The following is a 23,620-nucleotide window of genomic DNA, read 5'->3' on the forward strand; positions in this document are numbered from 1 at the left end:
CGGTAGCATCTGAGGGAACAGATACGGGGTAGTCAGCTCAATGGATTCTACTGTAGGTGACAGGCAAGCAATAGCCCCTGCAGGCAGCGAGAACAGAGAGCATCACCCCTGTCACGTGAACACAGGTTAGAGAACTTGCCTCCCAGAGCTGCCACCTTACTTAGCCGCTAAATTCACTGCGTTACACTGAAAGGAATACAAGCGGTTTTTTTTTACTTTAGCTGCTTTGCCTTTTTCAAATAATGTATTTCAAAAGGTGGCTGAGAATGTTGAGCCTGATGGCCTTAGAAGAGCATGCAATGACAAAGTTAGACACTTTGTTAAGATATATAAAACCACTATTTGTGATTAAATCACCTGACTCCTCCAACAACAGCCACAAATAGGTCTGGGACTGTCTGAAGTTTTGGTTCATTTTACCAAATACCAAAGGTACCATCCAACAATCAGAGTTTGTTTGGGGGCAAATATAAATAAACTGATTAAACCAGAAACCTCACAGGAAACCAATTTTTATATTTAGCTCTTAGCTAGAGATATTACCTAAATTAACCCTACTGGTAACTGTGTTGGCAAACTGCTCTTCAGTGGAGACTGGATGAACTAAGTGACGGCCCATTTAAACAGTTTAAATGTTTAAACAGTACAGCAAACATTAAGAAAGTCTAGGCTTGGCTGAGCCTATGAATTAATACCAAATCCATCTGGAGGAGTGTCTTGCACAATTCTTTCTGCTCTCTAACAAGATCTTGTGAATATATAAGCAGCATTTTTTTGCAGGTGCTGATCCACTTACCACCTGCCTTACGGGACTGAATGGGAGGTTTGATTTTGATCCAAGTCTGAAAAATGCAAACACCTGATCAGCACCGGCACTGCCAGAAAGTGTGCCAGCCCGAAACACACTGCCATGAGGGAGGTAGACGGGCACGCGTTTTACTTGGCTTTAGCTGCCTTCCCATTGATTAGCAGAAGCCCTTTATTCCATTAAAAAAGGCAGATATCTCCCCTAGGAAAAAAACCAACCAACCAACTGAACATAATTTTGTAGTTAACATCAGTAAAGATTATCCAGTGGGGTTCCTTCTAAACATGATAGCAACTGGGTGATGAACTTCTGCAGCTTTTATTTATAGCTGATGAAAACTAAGTATTAATAATTCAGACAAGCTGTAGCTGTTTAAGGGAAGATGTATCATAATTAATTATGTTATAATTAATTATAAATTAGTGTTTAATGCAAACAGCGTAATTTCTATGGCTGTTTTTCTGTAATAGAGAACCCAATACCCCTTTTCTTATTTACGCAGTACGTAGTTGTGTGTTCTATCAGTATCTGCCTTGCCAAGCAGGTGGAAGTACAGGAAAGAACGCCACATGCAGAAATCCACTGGTTCTAAATCTAAAAGGCAATTACATGCAGTTCTAGGTCCTTTTGAAAACATAATTAATGACAATTGATTAGTCAGTGCTTGATTGGTGGCAATTTGTTCAACTGATCATTTTAAGAGAAAAAAAAACCACCTAGATACTTAAGTTGAACAAAGGACCTGCTCATTCTTACATGTGAATCTGTTCCAGATGGAACAGATGCACAGCCATGGAACTCCCCAGTGAAGTAACTGCACTTCTCATGTAAAATGCAAAAATCTGCCTACACACCTTACAGCAAGGCTACCTAGGCTAGAGTAGTCAACATACATGACTATTTTTAAAATTCACCTCACCGTATTACCAATTAGGACAGGGATATGCAAAGGAGAGGAAAAGGGAGTGTGTGTGTAGAGGGAAGCAACACACTGACTTCCATATGAACCATTTATTGAATAAATACATGCATCATAATGTAGAATTACATGAGCAAAAAAAGGCAATCTGTACAAAATTGATTACCCTTTGTTCTCATTTCAACTCTCACCATTTGCTGCAGCTCTGATAAAGGATTCAAGACAGAAAATTAAAACTCTTTTAATCCCAATCCAAGTGAGATGCATGCGGATTTGAGTTTGGGTTATAATACTGCTATAATTAAGAAAGCTGGTTTTCTTGTCAGTGAAGCAGAGTAATTCTAAAAACAGTTTCAACAGTAGAGAACATGTGTTGGTACATACAGGTAACAAAGCTTGGGTTTAGCCATTTCTTAAACATTTGTTCATATTTTAAGGCACAGAATAAACAAGAACTACATAAAAAGCTATCAGTTGATATTGAATATATTGACTTCATAATGAGGTGCAATTTTTGTCCAGAGGAAAAATGATGTTCGGCCTTCCTACTTCCATATGAACAGAACAATCAGAATTTGTTAACTATGATACAGAGGCTTGTTTCCGTTATAAAAGAATCAGTCTCATCTAGGCAGTCATATTCTGATCCAAACTCAGGAGAATGTTTCTAAAGAGTTTGGCATCCAGGACCGATTACAGTCAACAGGAATTACTGTTGCTGAATTATAGTAATTCAGTTTCTTCATTTTAGATTCCTAGATGGGAACCAGGCTCTTTTAAGAATCTATCCCTAATTTTAGGTTGTGAGCTACTTTGGAAACCTGTCCTATATACTTTATTCATTTATTCACTTCATGTTATTGTCTCACATTTACCCAAACACAGCATTATTTTCCCCCTTGAGACTTCAGATGAGAGAATATGCACTTTTAAGTGCAAAGTCTTCTAAAATCTTAAGACTTGAAACACCGTATCAGTTTAACAGCCCATTTGTTAGCTACAGATCAAACTCTGGGGAGTCACTAGCTGAGATGTACAGCAAAAGCCCTTCAACCTCGGGCTGAACCAAGGCAAAATAAAATTATGCTAAACTGCTGCTCTTAGACTTGATTTATATCAGCTTTCACCTTCTGCATTTTCATTGCATTAACAGTAATTCTCTGCCTTTCCATTCTTAACATTTTAATGAAGAACTAGTAAAGGAAGTATGTATTTCATAATATATTACATTTTATATGAATAGATGAGTGTGTATATATATATATAGATACTAATACATTCCAATATAGAGCAAAGCCTTCAAACGGAAATATTTTCTTACAAAGAACCTCTCTATTGCCCAGTCCATCAGAAAGTTACAGCAGCAAAATTTACAATGCAAAAGTTTGTTTGTTAAAATTGTCTTGAATAAATGTGGCAATAAGAAGGCCATCACTGTACAGAGGTGTATGCGTGCACGTCACACACATCCGTGACAAATGTTCATGTTAAACTGAATTTAGACAAACTGAAATGATTCAATTCTTAAACTTGAAAAAGACAAAAAGCTACATCTATGGTAGGCACTTTGGTACATCTAGTAATGTAGGCATATTCTACATCTAGAATTAAGGTTCTGTCAGTAATTTAAAATAAAGCTAATTTTAGGAGTTTATTCTTCTGCTTTAAAATTCTTTCTTGGCTGAGACATCATGCCAGAATCTTAGCTAAATAATATACTTTGTCTAATTGCATACTTATCCAAGAATGAGGGCGTTGGCTCTGAAAGAGCTGAACTGTTCTCTTGGATACTTAATGCACGTTTTTATAACAGTCTGAGAAAACTTACCAGAAAAGGAAAAATCAGCTCTGAATACAAAAAAGTATTCCTCCAAATTCATAAAATTAAGAGTTACGAGCTCAGCTGTTCAGGCTGATACTCTCCCTTCAGCTCTCAACTGTCTACTTTTATCAGTTTGTGCTAAGTGTATCACTGCTGTAGTCTTGCAGTAGACTGTGGCAATGCTTCAGTAGAATGCCATTATTTCTCAAGAAAGCTGTGTGGACCACTGCAGTGCATTTCTTTCATGCACCAAGCACGCCAAGTTGCAATGAAGCAACTGCAAAGACAGTCAGTTTCAACTCAGTTCCACACTTCCTTATTTGGTGTTCCATTTTAGTATTACAGAAGGTATAGCATATCACACTATTTAAGCACAGTATTGTATAATAAAAATAACATATGTCTTGTACATATGCCTACTATATGAACTTACATTGCAAGCTGATTTGGATACCTTATAAATCAGTGAAAATGGCAGTAAGGACAGTTTTATGTGGTTATAGATACTATTGTTTTTTTTTATAATACAGAAAAATCCATGTCCTCATACCTTCAGAAGGTCACATGTCTAGTACTATAGAGTACAGGAATAAAAATAATCCAAGTTAATCTGTAAAATAAAACTGTACTGTTTGTTATGTTTATTCCATTAAATGAAAACTCAGATTTAGAAACTGTGATTCACGGACCTCATCCTCTATGTATACAGAATGTATAGAATTCTCATTTTTATTTATAATATTCTATAGCTTGACTTTTGAATAATACATTTATATATAAATATTAAAACGTTAATGTTTTGTACATTTTAAGCTAGCCACACTGGGCCAGAAACACAATACAGTAAAAATGTTTTTCTGCAGTTGTTTTTGAAGAATATCACAAAATGATTAAGACCATTGTGCTGCAAAGACGAAAGAGATTCATCTGAAGAAATAACATGCATTTAAGAAGAAAATATCTATATCCTTTATCTAATTTTCTTCTGAATTCAAACCAGCATGAAAGAATTATAAAAAAATAGTATATATTTACATGGTACACTATACCTTGGTGAGATATAAAACGAGGCAGGAAAACAGCAGAACATAACCTTTTCACTTTCTAATAGGTACAGTCGTCATAAAGATCAATTTAAACACAAAAGTTACTTTACTGTACTATTGCACATTACAGTAACACATACAATCGTTTAGCAAATTAAAATACAAAGTTTGACAATGGGAAAGGCTATGTCTACATAAAATGACCAAGTGTTATAAAATTATTAGGGATATGTCTAAGAACTAAATCAGTAAAGCTATAAAAATAATATTGGTACATCTGTGAGAAGAACGCTTCAAAAAATATATAAAGGTTGGCAAAATTATGCATGGGGAATTCCTGGTATCCACGGGCCTAACTTGCACCATGTGGCCTTGTACCATCTTCTGTTAAATCATACCTGAAAATGAAAAAAACAAAGGAAATGTTTTTTACATTTAGCATGTATTATTAAAACTCTTATTAACACAGTATGTGTTATTATCAGTATGCAGTAGTATTATTAATAAAGGAAATAATATACTTACCACTGGGTCCAGCCTTTAGCAAGTTCTTCAGATGCCAGAGGTATTAATAACTGTGGAAAGTTAAATGAGCAATCAATGCACTGTGTGTGTCTTTCATTCTATGTCTTTTAAAGATCAAATCTCACAATCCTGTAAACTACAGTACAAGTAATGCCCTTAGTAAACAATTTATTTTACTTCCTTGACATCACAGCTATCTGCTGTTTGACTTGTAGTAAAGTTTCAAGTTGTTGGTTTTGACCTAAAAATCTATATACCCTTTAGCGATACAGTCCCAGAGCACCTCACAGCCTTAAATTCTGAACATGGCTTATCTCAGCAATGGCAGTCAGCTGATGTGTTTATGCTAACAGCCTTCCTAATAAACAGGAAAATTAAGAACACCGCTCACCATGAACTGACCATGATTCTGGTATCTCTCATGCACTTTACAGAGCTCAAATACATCAATTTGCAAGGATGCAGGAATTTACTGTTCCTTTTTGCATGCTCCAAATCATATGTGTAGGAAATAGAGTGATTTAATGAGTGCCTACAGAGCAGAGAAGTGAATTCAATAGCTGGTTTTGGCATTGGGTACATCTCTAGTAGCAGTTCTTTCTCCTGGATTCTACAATCTGGAATTATAACTACTAAACACATTTGTTCCATGTGTTTCTCTAAGTACTCTTGCTTGCCTTTCCAGTTTTGTTTGAACATTTTCTGAGATACCACCTGTTTTCTACTGGTTATTTTGTTTCTCTGACTGTATGACTACTAAGTCTGACATGCAGGTTTGTTTTGTTACTGCAAGCCTCAGAACTTACAGTTCTCTGGAAGATGCCTCATGTTTTTATACCTGTCTCTGCAGTTTGTTCCTTTCTTACTGAAGCTTAACATCTAACCAATCTATAATTTTTAAAAGCTTTGTACGTGAATCAGGTGCTTCAGTCAACACTAACAAGCTCATATCACAAGAGGGTTTTAGTCTTAATATAATAATAACATGCTGTATTAACAGAATTTGCTTGTTGTCAACTTACTTTGCCAAGCAGCCCTTTATCTTTGGACAAGAAGCCACCACTGTTCTTCACTGCTACATCTAGTGTTCTTCTCTGTACTTCAGGCAGGGAAACACTGAAATCAAATCTGACAGGCAAAGTGATGCTTTAGAGAAAATTTTGTACCTGAAGTGCAAGTTCAGTTCCTACAGCTAAATAACAATTCAAATCATAACCAACCACCCCCCTCCCAAAACAAAAAAGAAGGTCCGAGATAATGGAGAAAAAGATCCCAATGTTTTTGACTAAAATTTTTCTTCAATGATATGATCAGTACCAACATCCAATGTTTGAGACTTTGTTACCTTCAGTCTCTAGAAGCCACTGGTAAAAGCAAACAATACAAAACTAAACAAAGAGTCAGCCACTGACTCTACAGAGTGCAGAATGAGGAATTCTACTATACTGACAGCTCAGCATCGCTATTCTCCAAAATGGAAAGGCTGGTTAGTCTTACTGATCCTCAGTCCTTGATAACCAGAGCTCATTTTCTTTCCTGGCACACCAAGGAAACCCATCAGCTTTTAAGGAAGAATGCATTTTGTTTCTAGGTCCGAAACTTAGAGAAAGTGAGGGCAAGACCATACCACAATCTACATCTATTTGTCATTACAGTTCTTCAGCAGCTTTATTGCTTTGCAGTACGTTTTACTTGGAAAGGCACAGTAAAACTGACTGGCTTTCAGCTGGGATAGAGTTAATTTTCTTCTTAGTAGCTGGTGCAGGGCTGTGTTTTGGATTTGGTGTGAGAATAACACTGATAATAGATATTTTTAGTTGTTGCTAACTAATGTTTATACTAAGTCAAAGACTTTTCAGTGTCTCAGGCCCTGTCAGTGAGAAGGCTGGAGGGGCACAGGCAAGGAGCAGAGGCAGGACAGCTGACCTGAGCTAGCCAAAGGGCTGTTCCATGCCACAGAATGCCACGCTCAGTATAAAACCCGGAGGGAGCTGGCAGGGCCTGCCTATTGCTGCTCAGGGACTGGCTGGGCACTACTCAGCAGGTGGTGAGCAGTGGCATTGTGCATCACTGGGTTTTTAATCCCTTCCCTATGGATTTTATTCCTCTCCCCTTCTCCCTCCTTTTCATTATAACTGTTACTATTATTATTAGGGTTTTTTTTTTCCTATTTTAATTATTAAATTGTTCTTATCTCAACCCTTGAGTTTTACATTACTTCCCGATTCTCCTCCCCATCCCTTGGGCAGGGTGTGGGGGTGAGCAAGTGGCTGCATGGTACTTAAGTTACTGGCTGGGGTTAGACCATGACAAAACCAAGTCTACTATCTGTAATAAACAGGAAAGCGCTGTACCACCAGGAAAACCTCCCAGAGCCTCTAACCAATGATTTAAAGATTCCCCCTGGACAGAATGGACTGAAGTGTGTTTTCCCCAGTTTAACTGCCTGTAGAGAAAGGTCACCTTTATTGAAAAGTGATGGGTACAAGTGTGAGGGGAAACTACCATGAAAAATCTGACTACAAAGATAAGGATTTTTTTATGCAGCACAATCTTGCACAACTTCCAACCTGTGGGCAAGTTATATTTCTATAGGTTATATCTAACCTACAAAGAAAATTCCTGAGTCCCTGGGTGCTGAGAGGTGCTACTGGGTTGATCAACTGAACAATTCAATCACGAACAGACACCTGGCTGGCCAGTCCTGCCGAGGAGGCAGCATCTATCAGCCAGGCAATCAGCCAGTCAGACAACATGCTTTCTGTCAGTAAGGGATACCAACAGCACCCGCCAGCTGCAAGCACTGATGTTCTGACCACCTGCCAGAAGGTGCACACTGCTTTTTAGCTACCAGCCCAAAGGGGATGCAACTGATATAGGATAAGGCAAAAAAGAAGAAAGAACTGGTGAAAGAGTGAGAAGGTCTACAGCCATAACAGGGAATAGAAGGATGGGAAGAGCTATTATAGCAGGAGAGAAAGGTATGACAAGTCTGGTGACAACTAGAGGTTTCAACAGCTCATCCGTTCAGGTAAACAGAAGCGTTGATTCAGCAGCATTGCAATTACATGATATAAACCTACTACCCATAGTTTAAAACATACATTTGATCAAACACTGGGTTTAATGTCTTCTTTGATACATGTGTTTTTCTTCTTCCTGATCGTCGCTTATCAGGCAATAAATACATTCGCACATATGGATCGGATCCTTCTTCTGAAAACGCTATTAGATTTCTGTGACCAGCAAAAAACAAGGAGAACCACTTAGAAAATGAATGAGACATCGCTGAATATAAGCGTCTACATTACTATCATTTAATTTAGTACATGAATCAATTATGGGATATCCTGCACAAAGTATGATGCACAGGACAGAGCACACAGATAAACAACAGTGGAAAATTAAAATTGGAAAAAGTGCCAAGCAGTGACTTGTACAAAATCAAATAAATCATGGGCAGACAGCAGAGCTAGGAATACAACGTTTCTTAAATTCCAACTCAAATCTAGATTGAGCTTTCCAAAAATTGTGTCTGTCATCCCAGGAAAAATTCAGCCTGTTCACGATGTTTTAGACACTACTGATAAAAATCTACATGCCTTTTTCATTTAAAATCTGACAGAGGATTCAGACAAAAATCACAGCAAAATCTTCAATGAAGTTTTTACTGATTCTGAGCATAGCTCTGTATGTTTTTGTATTTACACATACTTACAATCTCTATGTTGTTTTAAAAATGACAAAGATCATCCAGACAACGAATTCAGGAAGGTAAGTCAAGATATCACAAAGTTTACAAAGAAATATGCACAGAAATGAAATTTGTTATTTTATGCTTACCTGCAGGAATGCACTACCACAATCAGTTTGTTTCTTTGTGAACTATGACGAATTGTTAGCTGAATCTGTCCTAGTGGAGACTGCCCCAGAGTTGTTCCACTGCAGGAAAAAGTAGAATGTTACGCTTAGTATTTACAATCCAGATTTGAAGTAAGACCTAACTGAAATACATGCCAAAAAGTTTTTCCAGAAATCATGTATTATCCATTTAAGTTTTTACTAGACCAACAGGGAAGAGAGCACACATTAGTGTATGAGCGTATCTTCATCAGTTTCTGGTACTTCAGTTCCTTGTGCAACACCTCTACTCTCCAAAATAAGCTAGGTGTTCTTATCAACTTAGAGATCATCTGTTCTTCAGTACTTTGAAAACCACTACTATTAAAGAACTTGCTTACTCCAAAATAAACTTTAAAGCAGTATCTAGGAGACTGGAAAGAATAATCATGCAAACTGCAATGAAAAACTCAGACACGGACCACTCTTACTTATGGCTAGGAACCAATTAGAAGGCCAGCTCATTCTTTTCTAAATCCCCTAATGTAGAAATATAGATACTCTTGGGATTAAAATAGTGATATTTAAACCCACTTACTGTCTTAAAAGTTCAAATCACAGTATAAACACAGCCATTTCACTTTTCTGTAGCTCATGCCACATCAAAAAGAGTAGAATCAATTTACACTTATAAATACAGGCCATGCTTAAATAAAAAGCAAGAACTGTGTTTAAGATTTTCTGTTTTAAAGAATGGCCAATATTTGCAGAGTTCCCTCATCTCTAGGAAATGCTTGTTTTAGTTTGTGTATACTGACTGCAAGTGTTTTCCATTTCATACAAGACAGTATATGGAAGTTTAGCATTTCTCAGATACCTGAAGGATATCTTTACTTCAAGGGAGTGTGGGTATCTTTTGTGAACAGCTACTAAAAAGTGATTGCTCCCTTAAAATTCTCAAGTCATTCACATTAAAAACTAGAATGAAGTGCTTCACGTCCAGTATTTTCTTGGTTAAAATAAAAATATCTAAAAAAAATCAAGAGCACCCAAAAACATGGGGCTGCAATAAAGGATCTCCTTAGCTGTAGCTTTACCATTCTAACCAAATGAGAAAGTATGAAATTTTGTGGTTTAAATAAGGAGCAGTATTTCAACGTTTATCAAAATTATCAATCTAACACAGTTTTGGGCTGGAAGAGAGACATGGGAGATTGGAGCACATAAGCAGATGGTAAAGGAAATGGGTTTGTACAAATTGAAGAGACTGCCAAGAGCAGATTCAGTTGCAGTGATTCACTACTTAAAACAGACATTATTGAGAAGACTGAGACAGACACCTCGTGTATGTGCACAGTAAAAAAACAAGAGGCTGCAGTCAACTTGTAGCAAGATAAATTCCAGTCGGAAATAAGGAAATATTTTCATGGTGGAGTGGTTAAGCAGTGGAATTGCTGAGAAAGTTTATAGAATCTAGTATCCTTAGAGATATTCAAAACTTGTATGGACAAGGCCCAGGAAACCTGATCTAACATTGAGGTAGGATTTGCTTTGAGAAGAGGGCTGACTGACCTCCAGAAGTTCCTTCCAAGCTGTATGACACTATTGATTCTATGAACTCTGACAGAGAAAGAGATGAATCACTTCAGTCCCTCACAAATAAAAAATTGAAATCTTTCTACTTAGATTCACAGAGAACTACATGAATAGGGAATTAATGGTTACCATTCTCCTATTCAGAGCAGACTGGCTGCTCAGCTATCTTTACTGGTGAGTATAGCTGCCCATTGAGGCAAGTAAAAAACAAAAATTAATAGAGAATTTAAGAAAGCATAGCTGCAGCAATCCTTATTAATTAAGTAGTAACTGACTTTCATTTAACATTCTTTATAGTCAACTATACCTCTAATTTAAAAAGACCAGCTGTATTCAGCTCAATTGGCTTATTATTAATGCTAACAGGATTCAGTGGTGAAACAGGCAACTATTGCCATGAAAGTTATTAATATTGTATCGAAAAATATCCTTCCCTCTTACCATCCCACTCTTTTTAGCACTACAGCAGTTTAGTTATGAAAACAAGGTGGACTAAATCTATCAGATTATTGCAATGGTAAAGTAACTTCTTATTGCAAGATCTATCTAACTGAGGTACCGTGAGGAAACAGAAAATCACGACTGATTTTCAAATGCTAGGCTCAAACTGTAGTAGTAAAAAAATATTACTGAAATGCAAACTAAGCACTCTTTGGCTGCACTGATGGCATTTTTTATAAATTAACTTAGATGTATTACAAAAGGAAGCAATGTACACCATACTTTTCAAGCTGTCGTAGTCTTTGCCGTAGCTCCTGTGTGGCGATAGGCAGAGATATGTCTGAGGCTATGCTAGGAGTGGGTTCTTTGACTGAGAGGTGGCTGGGAGAATAAGAAAAGTTAGAGGCGTGAAGACTGGAGGAACTTCGGCTGAGATCTGTTGGCCAGTGAGGGCTGGCATTGGGAGGCTGACTTTTTTCAGCTGTATCAGTCTTTTTGTCACTATCAGTCACTGGGGAAGCTGGAACAGGTTTGTTTGAATCAGGTGGTGGTGAGACAGGAACCTGAGGCTTAAAAGATGATTTTCTTGCATCTTTGGAAAGAGATGGCCTTTTTACTTGGGCTGAGTGTTGATGATCTGGAGATCTTGCTTGCTTTTCAAGAGAAAGGACCTAGATACCATAAAAATACATATAGTATTAACTATTTTCCAGTATAATAAAACAGGAAAAAATTGTTTCTACAAGAGTACTGGTTGGTGACAAATTAAGTTCAGACACTATCATTCACTCTATAACAGGAAACCTTCTGCACAGCAAAACATAGCTCCATCTTTTTTGTGGCAACTGCAGTTAACTATAAAAAAATGTGAAATTCTCCATTCAGAATTAGTCTCCTCATTATTCCCTTTCCACACTCTACACATTTCTGGTGCAAGTGCTATTTATTTTACAGCTCTAGCCACCTGGAAAGCTATGCTATTAACTTTTTCTTCTAATTTTTTGAAATTTAATCTTACATCACATGTTTTTACTCATTATCCCTACTTTCTCTTTTATACATTACTTTGATTTATTAACAACAAGTAAGCAAGAAAGTGCTGCAGAAAAGAACAAATAACAAAGTTAACATATGTTTGACAGTGTCTGCAAAGAGATATACTATCTTAACCCAAATTATTTTGCTGGGGAAAAAGACAAACCAACTTTCAGGTATCAATTTTTGTCTTCAAATCTCCAATTTGCTTGAAAGTTGGACCGAATTTTTCTACTACTATGATGGTACTTTCTTTCCCTATAAACTTTATTCTTTTTAAACCATCAGGACTCAGTTCCATTTCTAGAAAAGATAAAGGTGATTTCAGATCACTAGCCTTGTGAACCCAAGGGAATGTACTATCTTTTTCATAAAGCTAGAAGACCAGAAGTCACAACAGTCTTAAGTATGCTTTCAGATATTTACAATGGGAAAAGCTTTAGAGTACCCTGAGTGCAATCTTCATGTTTATAGTGCTGTTCGGACCGGAGTTGCTCAGGTGGAACCGTTGATGCATAGTTAAATCTTCACTCTCTAGCAACTGGCTTAGAGGCAGTTTGAAGTTCCCCAAAGAACACTGGTGCTGCTCATCCCTCACCTGAAGGAACACAGAAGCTAAGTCATTTTATATCATCTGCTTTGTAAGAATTCAGAGAAAGAAAAGGAGATTACAGTTTTATTTAAGAACAAAAAACCCAAACAATATTGATTGTAGTTTGTTCTTGAACAAAATTTCCCTGATCATAAGACAACTTTGCATTGAAGAAGGAAACAGCAAGTATATGGAATGCCGAGTTTCTTCATCCCTATCTTCTACAGCATAAGCAAGACAGGAAACTAACCATCACATCTACATCTACCTGACCCTTGATCAAAATAACTACACAGTTTCCAAACGGTCTGTGTGAAAATGAATTCCCACAACTGTTAGAGGAATAGTAACTAGAACAGTCCTTATTTACACTTCAGTCTGTCTGCACTAGGTAAATACATGTCATCAGTGTAAAGGGATACAGTATCTGGGCAAAGCAAAGACTTCCTTGGGATGAGAAAGGAAACAAACCAGCCATACATAACAGTATTTTCTGCTATCAGTTAAGACTGTTAAGGTTTGAAACAGGTATCAAAAACATACTTTTTTTTATCTTTTAAGACAACAATCAACTATATTCTTCTGGTGACTGATTGGTTATAGTCTTTCTTCCTTTGAGACGTAAATGCAAATGAACATTTCATAGCCTCATCTTAAAAAACACTAAGTATAATTTTATGGTGTTCACAACATATTCAGTCTCATTTTGTAACAGCCTGTAATGTTTGAATGTTAATACTGCAGCGTCTTAGAAAATAAAGGTATCTAAAGAGAGTGAGACAACATACCTCAACTTCCAGATCCTGCCTTTTGGGATTGTGTACAAAGAAAGTAAAGTTTTCCTCCCATACTGGTTCATTGGTCTTGTATCGAATCTAAAGTTTGAAAACAGGAAGCATACAATTATAAAACATTTTTGTCTAATAAAGCCAGTATCAAGAGTTGAGACATTTTTCATTTTGGCTTTGCAAAATTTATGTCTGAAGCCTGACATATTTAAACAAAGGCCAAGTGGGATCTACCCGAGGCATATATAATATGACATATAAAACTATACCCAGGACATGTAATAGGGTATGTTTTGCATTGAAGTTGCTGTATGTAAAGTAAAACGCCTCCTAAAGAACTGTTACTTCACACCAGTCTATGAACAAACGCAGTGTCTTCAGACTGGCACATTCTCTCTTCTCGTACTTTTCCAAAGGGCTCAACTAAATCAATAAAACTCCTAGAAACTCGTATTTTCCCCTCTAATCTCCAAACAGCCACGCCAAATTCACTACTTTCAGCAAGCCATTAATGGAGGGGAAGGTGGGGGGAGAGAGAAGAAAAGCGCTACCTCCAGGAACAAAGGACTTGAATTTCTATCTCTGTTCTCTAATAGGTATCAAAATTAAGACTGTATCATCTGGTTTAGGCTTTTTGACAACTTTTGAAAATGTACGAAAAAGTAAAATTAGATGTCCTCTCCTTTTGGCTCACTGACACTTTTACTTAAAACAAACAAACAAACAAAACACCCATATTGTATATATCTACCTATATAGGTATCGCTTCACTATAGCTATTTTATTTTAAAGAGCTGTTTGAATGCACAGAGGCAAGTAATGGACAAGATGACAGGCATGTTGAATGCCTTACATCAGAATCAGAGGGATCACCATCAAGATCGACCTCCTGACAAGCATCTGTTACAGACCGCCTGATTAGGAGAGAGATGACTGACAACTCAAAGCTGTTTTCAGGTCTGCAGAACCAGGTTCTCACCAAGAGCTTCAACTACGCTAATGTTTTCTAGGAAAGCAGCACAACGGTGCACAAGCAATTCAGGAGTCTGTGAGGAACTTGGATCTCAAGTTCTGAGAGCTATACACCACTGGCTAATCTAATGCCCTGCTTTAAGTGGAAGGTTCAAGCAGATGATTTTCAGCAGCCCTTTTCAACCTGGGCATTTCTCTAACACTGTGATTCTGTAAGTTTTCAAAATACTGATCAAGATTTGAAGCCTGCTGTTTGCCCACACTATTATTTGTATAATCACCACTGTAGGAATCCCAGCTGCAGATCAGAACATCTACAAATAGTTAAAACTTGATCTCTACTCACAGTTTAGACTGATTAAGCACCCATTTGATCCTTGGCTTCTTGTTGGCAATTTCAGTTCTGGTGGTAACTTTTAGTGCAGTGTATACACTCAAAGGCTTGATAGCCAATGCCAAGCCACAGAACCACCAAATGTTTGTAAACAGAGTATAAAGAGTAGGAACTTACCTTACTTTCCTGTGCCTTGTGTCCAACTGACAGCAAAACAAGTGGGTTGGGATTGCTGTTTATTTTCTTTCCTGACTGATGAAGAAAAAGCAAAAACTTTGCCTTCAGAATAAAGCAAAACCTCTCTCTGCTGAAATTTAAGTGTCTGCATCTTAAAAATACAAATCATATGCATTCTACTATATGCTTATATTATCCTCAGTATTTTATTCATTTTCATTCAGACTTCAATAGCAGACTGGCTAGTAACTGGTGAACACATTTAACATGAAGGCATCCAACTACCCTAAATATGCTGAAGCAAAATGCTATAAAGAGGCATGAGTTTTAGAGTCCTTTCCATCTTATTTGAATTAAATTGCTAAGGTGCAAATTCTTAGCCTTTAATGAGCATTACAACCCCCAAAGCTAATGAAGCATAGTTAAAAGTGCAAAATGAATATTGCATGCAGATGGGAGATATGGAGAAAGCACAAACTCAGGAAGCTTACTTTATTTACATTGCAGTAGTATTATTAAACTGCATGTAATATCAGAACATTGATATTCCCCACTTTTCAGTTTGGGGAAAAAAAAAGATGCACTATAATGTACCTGATGTGTATTTCTACAGTTTACCAAATTCTCTTTACTAGAGAATCAACCATCTGCCATATCTGAGCCTTGCTCACCAACTGTATATCATTACATCAAACTGTGAAAATAAACATCAGTTTAGAAACACATTATATACACAAAGGAACATTCCCAACTACATGTTTCTTTCACAAATGTTAAACTAACCTAACAATAATTTAAGTCTGAAAGAAAAGATAGACATGAAAGTTAATCATCTCAAGCAAGTGTTAATGCAGTTTAAAAGGCCTAGAAAATATCGTATACATGGTTAATAATATACTTTGAATTCTACCATGTAGGAAATTGTACAGATCAGGTATGAAAACAGGAAGTTAGTTAAAATCTACTTAATGCATGTAAGGTCACAATTACAACCAAGTGATTCAAATATTTTACATATTTAAATTAAGAATGTGCATATTTTAGATAGTTTTGGATCTGAACTTATATTTTGGACATCATACTTTCACTAATATTACCTGACTTTAATGTGACACACTGCTTATAACCATAATTTACTTTAGAAAAAACACTGTTAAGAAAGCACTCCTTTCTTGGATGAATGCCGCATTTTTTTCATTATTTCTAATCCAAAATATTTAGCTTTCATCAAAGACAACAGAATACAAACGTTTAGGGAAGAGAAAGTGAGATTACACTCCAGCTGATGGTGTTTAAAAATGCTAGGTGACATATGTTTTATTTTGTCCATAAAAAGGTGCCCAAAACTCCCTTTTCTTCATAAAATGATGAAACCACAGAAGTTGACAAAAAGACTCTGTTGCCTATGCTGATACATAAATATAAGTAATTCTAATTCATGCTAAATAGGCAGCAATATTTACACACACAATGCACCTCTTAACACCTGCTGCTGACAGATTTGCTGTTGACAGTCTATTAGAGACTGCCTCTTGTCCAAGTTCTTTCAGCTGAGAACTTGGCTTATGCCTTCCAAGTTTGCCTCCCAACTCTATGTCTTCCATATCAAAAAGCTGGACTAAATTTAATTAGCATCTATATAAAAGATGTAAATCCTTCTGGAAACATCTAACAGAAATAAGATTATTTCAAAACATGTCAAAGATTTATTTTATTGGTTAGTCATTCAGAGCTGACTAATAAAGTATCAGTATGTAAAGATGTCTTAGCTTTCATGTCAGCTTTGTTCTTTAAGTCACTACTTCAAATTAACTCTCAGGACTATTTTTCCCCCCCGTCTTCAAAAACAGTCTATACTCCACTCAGCTGATCTACAATTGAAGTCACCACAGTATTTTACCAATGTCCCGATTGCTTCTTGAAACCAAATTTAAGTAAAACGGAATTGCACTAAATAGATACCTGGCAACAGAAATTCCATCCACTGTTGTAAGAGAAGTGTTGCAGGCATTTGTGCATTTCCAATTACTTTTGTGACCTTAAATGGACAACTATATTAGTTTTACCTTCAGGGCTTTCTGAACAGCAGCCTTCTTCAAGCCATCAGGGTTAAATTCTAATGGATTATGCTTTTAAGTCAGGAAAGAATGAACATAGGCAGGGTTAATAAGTCATGCAATGAAGAAATCTCACTAGGTTAATTATGACATGACAATATAGGGCAAAGCAGGAAAAAAATCAACCTAAAACCCCCCAAAAATCTTTAAAACAAAACAATGAAGGAACCACAACAAAAAAAAAGTCTGACAGAGCTTTCTTTTTCTTCCTTTTGTCGTCTCTGAATGTTTGTATTCTGCTTTAAAACTCATATACTCACTTTCAGTCCACTTATATTTCCCTTACCAGTTTTTTTTTAACCATAATAAAGAAAATTCACAAAACTGGTTTTATTGAATGCCTGATGTCCTATGGACTGCCCTCTGAATGAACCTTTAAAAAATTTGGTCTGTTTTTGCAACATAGAAGCTTCTCTGATGGTAAATCAAGTAATTATGTGAAGGAGTCCTCTTATGGGAGAAATTACAATGCTGAAAGTACTGACAGGACTTAGATCATTATAAAAGTCAAAGTCATTCGAGCCTCTTCAGCAGATGAGTGATACAAACAGCACACTAACTAGAATGAAGGTCTACTGCTTTACTTGAATGAAGACAAGCAAATAAACTAACAACAGAAATTTGAACTGATTTAGCAGGACAGAACTCCTGACTACTTTCCATTAAAATCAAATAGAAAAAACTGCTTAACAATAACACATTGTTCTTCAAGTGATACATATAAAGTACGAAAATGTTACATAAAATTTTCATTCAAGTCATAAGAAGTAATTTCAGAGAACAGAATTTTGAAATAAAACAGATTTCAAGTTACTATACTTATAGCTGTTTTTTCCTTTAAGCACAAAGTTTTGTTTCAATGGAGAATTCTACTTTAAAAGCTGTAGCATGTGGCAACAGAAAAAACTGCATAATGGCCTTTTAAAATATGCTGGTTTATGAACAGGAACTGGTATTATCAGTGCTCTGCCAAAAGAAATACCTTTCTGAAATTCAAATCCAAAAGCGACTATAATTTGAAGAGAGATGTAACCTTTATGCAGAAATACTTTTTTATGTTTTCTTTTGGAATGTCCATATCCTCAAGTTGTCCAATATACATGGCAAGATTCCCAGCATTTAGCTTAAAAATTTCTGTCTCAGGACAAACATACTTCATGGTGAAACTGATGAAAATCAGAAATAAGTTTTGGCTGGTTTTATGGGATTTTTTAAATAATTATTTGTCTTAAAATAAAATTAAGGAATATTCCACAGCTATTTACCTGTATTGTACTTAAAGACCTTCCAAGATGGAGACTGGACAATATCCCTAGACAGATCAATCCTAATGTTTAAATATCCTTCTCGTTAGAAACATTTTTAATGCCCAATGGGTTTGTTCCTTGCTGGAGTTTAAGCACTGTTTCTTGTTTTCTGACAAACATGAAAAAGCCACTTTGTTTGCAGCAGCCTTGTATCATTTCCATCCCCATCGTTACCTCATAATGCTAAATTCTCTTTCTCTGCTAGTCACATTTTCTGGCTTTCTTACTATCATTACGGCTGTCCACCATACCTTAAATTGCTGCAGCCAAAATCGGGGCCTAGTAACAGCTAAGTAGACCAGAAGGATGAGTCCATACATCTTAGAGGCTGCATTCCTCTCTTCTATATACAGGAGGGTGTTTGTCTTTCATAGCAATATGATACAGCATGATCTGTTGCTGTTGGGCTATCCATCGGACAACTATTTCCATCCCATATTTATATGGATGCAACGACTATACTCTATGGAAAAGTACCTTATTTTTCTAGATCATATGTGTAATTCATCAAGATAGTTTTGAATCCTAAACTGCCCCTTAACTTACTGGCCATCTTTCCTTCATGTCTGCACCTGCATATTCAGTACACTGTTTTCCCCCCCCTATATTATTATTTCAAATAATTTTAAAAGTCAAAAACAAACCTATGTGATCAATTACAAAGGCAGACAACCAATGATTCCTGGATAATGAACATGTCTCAGTTCCTCTGGAATCATAGCAAGGATAGGCCAAGAGGGACATCAGCTGGGGCAAATATGTTTAAGCCAGACTTGAGGTTTCAAGGGAAGGAGCTTCAGGTCCATGAGGATGGTGGCTGAAAGGCTGGGCAGGAGGAGACTAGGAGAAGAAAAGGGAGTATTCAATATGAAAAGCCAAGAAAAGGTCTTCCCCTGGGTGACAGAATTGTCTTCCTATGGTTTTGTGTGTGTCTGCAGTCACAGGAAAAGGGAATGGGTATCCAAGAACTACACTGATAACTGACACAGTGGAATAAACCAGATTTCAGGTTAGCATTCTGTAACAGCCAGTGACATTTGCAGTGAACACTAGTAACAAACCAATAAATTACACCAACAAACAAGCTGTTTCCTTATTAAGCTAGGTCCTAATTCAATATGCTTTGGAGTACAACTCATTACTTCTGTTGACTCACTAAGTCTTGCTTGGGATTGAAATGGGGCTTTAGAAGTTTCTAAATCTGTGAGCGTGCCCTCAATTGATAACCAGAAGACAATCACTTATCTGTAAGAGCTGATTTAAAATTTGGATAATTTATATATTATATAGACAACAAATTAGAAGAAAAAATGTTATGAATACATCAAAATGTATGATTAAACATAACACATAATAAAACTAGTGCTACTCACTTTCAGAAATTATACTAAGAACACTATTCATACTCCTTAACTGCAGATAAATCAATTTAGATGGGTAAATGTCTGAATTAGGTGTCATGAACCTAGGTTCCCAGGAGTCAATAAAACTGTCTAGAAAGGAAGAGAGCACTCAGGGCACTGGATTTTCCTCTCTCCATATAAAGTGAACCCTCTTTTAAATACTTCCCACCCCCCTCAAGTAACTCATGTCACAGTCTCAGTAGATATCTGAACTTGCAGGTGTGAATGTTTGCTTAATACCTCATGTTTAAAGATGCCCTGAAAACAAGATGCAGTTTTATAACTGCTGAAGTTACCTCTGGGCTACTATGCTTCTCTCCTCACTCCTGGCCTCCAGCCAAATCTCATCCTCTTGCTTGTTGCAGGACTAGCACCCATGCAACTGCAGAGCAAGGCAGTTAAGAGTGCTGTTACCTGGCTATCCTGAAATAGTTGCTGTTCCACTCTGACTCGCAGATCGCTTCAGGGATTTTGAAAGTTTTGTTCAATGTATAAATAGATGTTATTATATGCAGATGACATGCACTAATGCAAAGACCCTAAGACCAACAAAAACATCAGGGCTACACTCTTTAACAAGATTTTTTTTTAATTATTATTATTTTTAAGATGTATCTAGTATTTTTATAACTTAAAGAAACAGCAACTACATGTCAGTATAATACCAAGATAACTGAACTATAGCTTGTGAACTGCACTACTTACTAAATTTTAACAAAATTTGGTAATGGATGTGACTTTTCCATACTTTAACTTCTACACAGAAACAACTGAAAGAACCACAGAAAAGAGATTTGGGAGGGAGGCAGAGGGGAAGGTGTTTTTAAATCCAGGTTTATGTTATCAGCCAAAAGTAGCTAGCCAGCAACAAATTTATCTCCACAATCTACAATGGCATACCCATGTCTCTGTGGCAAAGGAGTTCTCATTCTGAACAAATTCTCATCCTTATCGAGGATACCAAGGTTGTGTTTACAGATTGAAGACATTCAGATGCTCATTAGCTTGTAATAATCTTGTAACATTAAATTCAAGCAAAATATATTGATTGATGGTTCTGCCTAGCCTGGCTTTTCTTAACTACAGACTAATTTGAAAAAAAAGAAAAGGAGCTTGGGAATTTGCAAAACAAGGAGCACCATGGAGTGAAACAGAATTTACAAGGGAATTTATAGTTTGGGGAGCACAAAGAACCACACCCATTTTTAAAGCAGTACTTGAACCACTGTGGAGGGGTTGCAAGTTCTTACAAACATTGAGTGCATCACCTTTTAAAGCAACTACAAGGATGTTGGTCGTAAGATTTATTATTTTCATTTCTTTGCAATAAAAGCCAACAATTCACCAGCATACAGTGTGCTAATATAATATGCATTTTATAGTATGCATTTCATTTCTCAATGAATCAGCCATTTAGGTTAAACGTAAAAGCTTTTGCAACAAAGTCATCTTGGGTTTTTATCATAAAAAGTTATTTACTTACCCAATGATATGCTGATCAATGAAACTTAAGTAGCCTTTAAAATGCAATAAAAATAGCACAAAAACAATGCACACTTGTTGAAACCATGCAGCAAAACAAATTGCATGCTCTCATTCCACTAGAGTGAGTGGCTTTAGTAGCGCTAATCCACACTCTGGCAGATAAAAGGTACAATACAAATAATACCAGAGAACTCACAAATAGTGCTCTATAGAGTGAGGTAGTGTTTTCACAAAAGACTAGTCCCGATGCTCTCCTCTCTTTTAAGTATCCACACCCAAAGTTTCCCTCGTAGATACTCTTAGGAAGATGGAAATGGAAGGAGAAAGCAGAGTGATGGGATTGTGGCAGAATGAATGCATAAGCAGCTTTACTACACAAAAAAGTTAAGGAAAACAGTCAAAAGATTCCAGAGAAAACAGCAGATAACAAAAAGTAAGTAAATATTTGCCATTTCAAATAGTTTTATCTGTTAAATTACTTTCAGTAGTGCAGCAAGGTGAAATGGGTTTTTTTGTTTTTATTTATATTCAAAGATATTTACCCACTTTCCAAGTTTACTCTTGGTAGTTAAGATTTATATGGCAGATCCAACTAAGCAGATTTAGAGACCAGCCTTCTACACTGTTTCTATTTCACTTGAAATATATGTCAGATAAATCATCCTAGTGTCTCAGAAACCCACAAATAGGATACATCTGTGCAAAAGAAAGCCCTGTGCTGGGGATTATCCACTATAACTCAAACAAAACAAGGCTGATGACAAGATCCACAGTGTACCAGTGATAAGCATTAACTTAAGAAATCCATTTTGAAGGTAATAAAAAGTACTTATTCATCTAGGAAATATTTCAGCTGTAACATTAAAAGTTGTAGACAAAAGTCTTCAAAACTATTAATAAAGGTCAGTGTAATTTTAATATTTCATTCTCTTTGAACTTTTTGTTCCCCATAAACACAAGCAATCTTGAAGAGCAATTACTTTTGCTGTTATGCTACATGACCCCAGCAGTGAATATGACACAACATGAGAAGCCAGATGACTTTCATGTTTAGTCCTGTGAATGTTGTTCCATATTAGAATCAAATGGACAAAGTTGTACTTGCTATAATTCACTGCAGTTTGTCTAGCAGCTCCATGACATTATCTAAGCATCATCTTTATAGAATCTGTAGGAATCTCTTCAGTCCTCCTGCATGAAGAAGTCTTCCCGTGATATTTTCCCCCCCACCTAACTGTGAAGCTTTTTTGTATCTGGTTTTGGACAACCTGAATTTAACACAGTACTGTATTATTTTACTGTTGTAAATTTGTAAATGGAATTTTCAATTGTTCAGTGTTACTGTCTATCATATTCTTGACAACACGCTTCTGGAAAGAAAATGACTTGCAGTTAAATACTGAGTCATTTGCAGCAACTGATTTTCTGGGCTTTTAGAGCAAGGAGGGAAAAAAAAAAAAAAAAAAAAAGAGGGTTAAACAGGTCCTACACTATGACCATCCTTATTTTCAATCCACTCCGGCAATCTTGTACTGTAGAGAGAACAGCTGACACAGCAATAAGAAATTCGGGATCCTGTTCCCAAATTTCCTAACTGGTCAGCTTTGTGCAAGGAACTTCCCCTTTCTGTGCCCTAGAGTTTAGAGATCTATTGATCAGAGTACTGATTAAGACAGTGAAATTAAAATACTGTCCCCAAAAGTAGGCGTAACTCAAGACTTGCAGCCTAACCTTTCTGAAGGAGGGAGACAATGTTACAGAATGTTTGTTTAAAACTGGAATGGAAAAACCTACTCTTATGACAAAGCCTCTATTTGTTGCAAAAGCTAATCTAATACAAAGAAGCAGAGTTGTATGGAAAAAAATTGGAAATTGTGGATGACAGAACTTTAAATTAACCATGTTAAGTAGGATACTTTAGCGTATTTTAACAGATATATTCAACTTGTAACAGTTTGCATAAAATCCAGTAGTTGAACAAGAAAATACAGAAATGGGTTTAAATTAATCTAGTTCACAAAACAGGTGGCAGACAGACTTTTCCTGTGTGTTGCAGTATTCTGAAACTGATGTTAAGCACACCATAATTCTATTCTCTATCTGCTTACTCTGTACTACAGTAATTCTACTCTTTTTCTGCTAAGTTACGGACTTCTACTGAATTCAGTACAGTGAAGTTAAAAAGATGATGCAGGACTATTCCAAATGAGCTGCATCTTTTTAGCTTTTAAGATAACCTATAAATATCACTTCCAAACACTCAAACACTGTTCTGTATACCCTGGAACAGACATGAAATCACTAATCAGTGATGTAAATTGTTTAGGCTATTAAAGTTTCATTTGTTACCACTCTGATGCAGTGTTTTAACCGACATTTAAGATGAGGGGACAAATTTGCAAAATGCACGCAA

General features: G+C 36.4%; 1 protein-coding gene across 2 annotated transcripts in view; it reads right to left on the reverse strand.

Annotated features, from left to right (window-relative positions):
• Positions 1 to 1,804: 1,804 nt before the first annotated feature.
• ESYT2 (extended synaptotagmin 2) overlaps positions 1,805 to 23,620 on the reverse strand; it is an 84,418-nt gene continuing 62,602 nt past the window's right edge. The window contains exons 14-23 of one of the 2 annotated variants that reach the window (XM_080385842.1): positions 16,962 to 17,024; positions 14,896 to 14,970; positions 13,413 to 13,499; positions 12,481 to 12,630; positions 11,280 to 11,668; positions 8,964 to 9,062; positions 8,225 to 8,356; positions 6,143 to 6,248; positions 5,121 to 5,170; positions 1,805 to 4,993 (exon numbers count right to left, since the gene is read on the reverse strand). In XM_080385842.1, coding sequence (XP_080241968.1) covers positions 4,948 to 4,993; positions 5,121 to 5,170; positions 6,143 to 6,248; positions 8,225 to 8,356; positions 8,964 to 9,062; positions 11,280 to 11,668; positions 12,481 to 12,630; positions 13,413 to 13,499; positions 14,896 to 14,970; positions 16,962 to 17,024 — 1,197 coding nt within the window. In that variant the 3' untranslated portion in view covers positions 1,805 to 4,947. The remainder of the gene's footprint in view (positions 4,994 to 5,120; positions 5,171 to 6,142; positions 6,249 to 8,224; positions 8,357 to 8,963; positions 9,063 to 11,279; positions 11,669 to 12,480; positions 12,631 to 13,412; positions 13,500 to 14,895; positions 14,971 to 16,961; positions 17,025 to 23,620) is intronic. The other variant, XM_080385843.1, reaches the window with a different exon arrangement.

Source organism: Falco punctatus (genome assembly GCF_963210335.1).
Source record: "Falco punctatus genome assembly, chromosome: 4".
Taxonomy (NCBI): Eukaryota; Metazoa; Chordata; class Aves; order Falconiformes; family Falconidae; genus Falco; species Falco punctatus.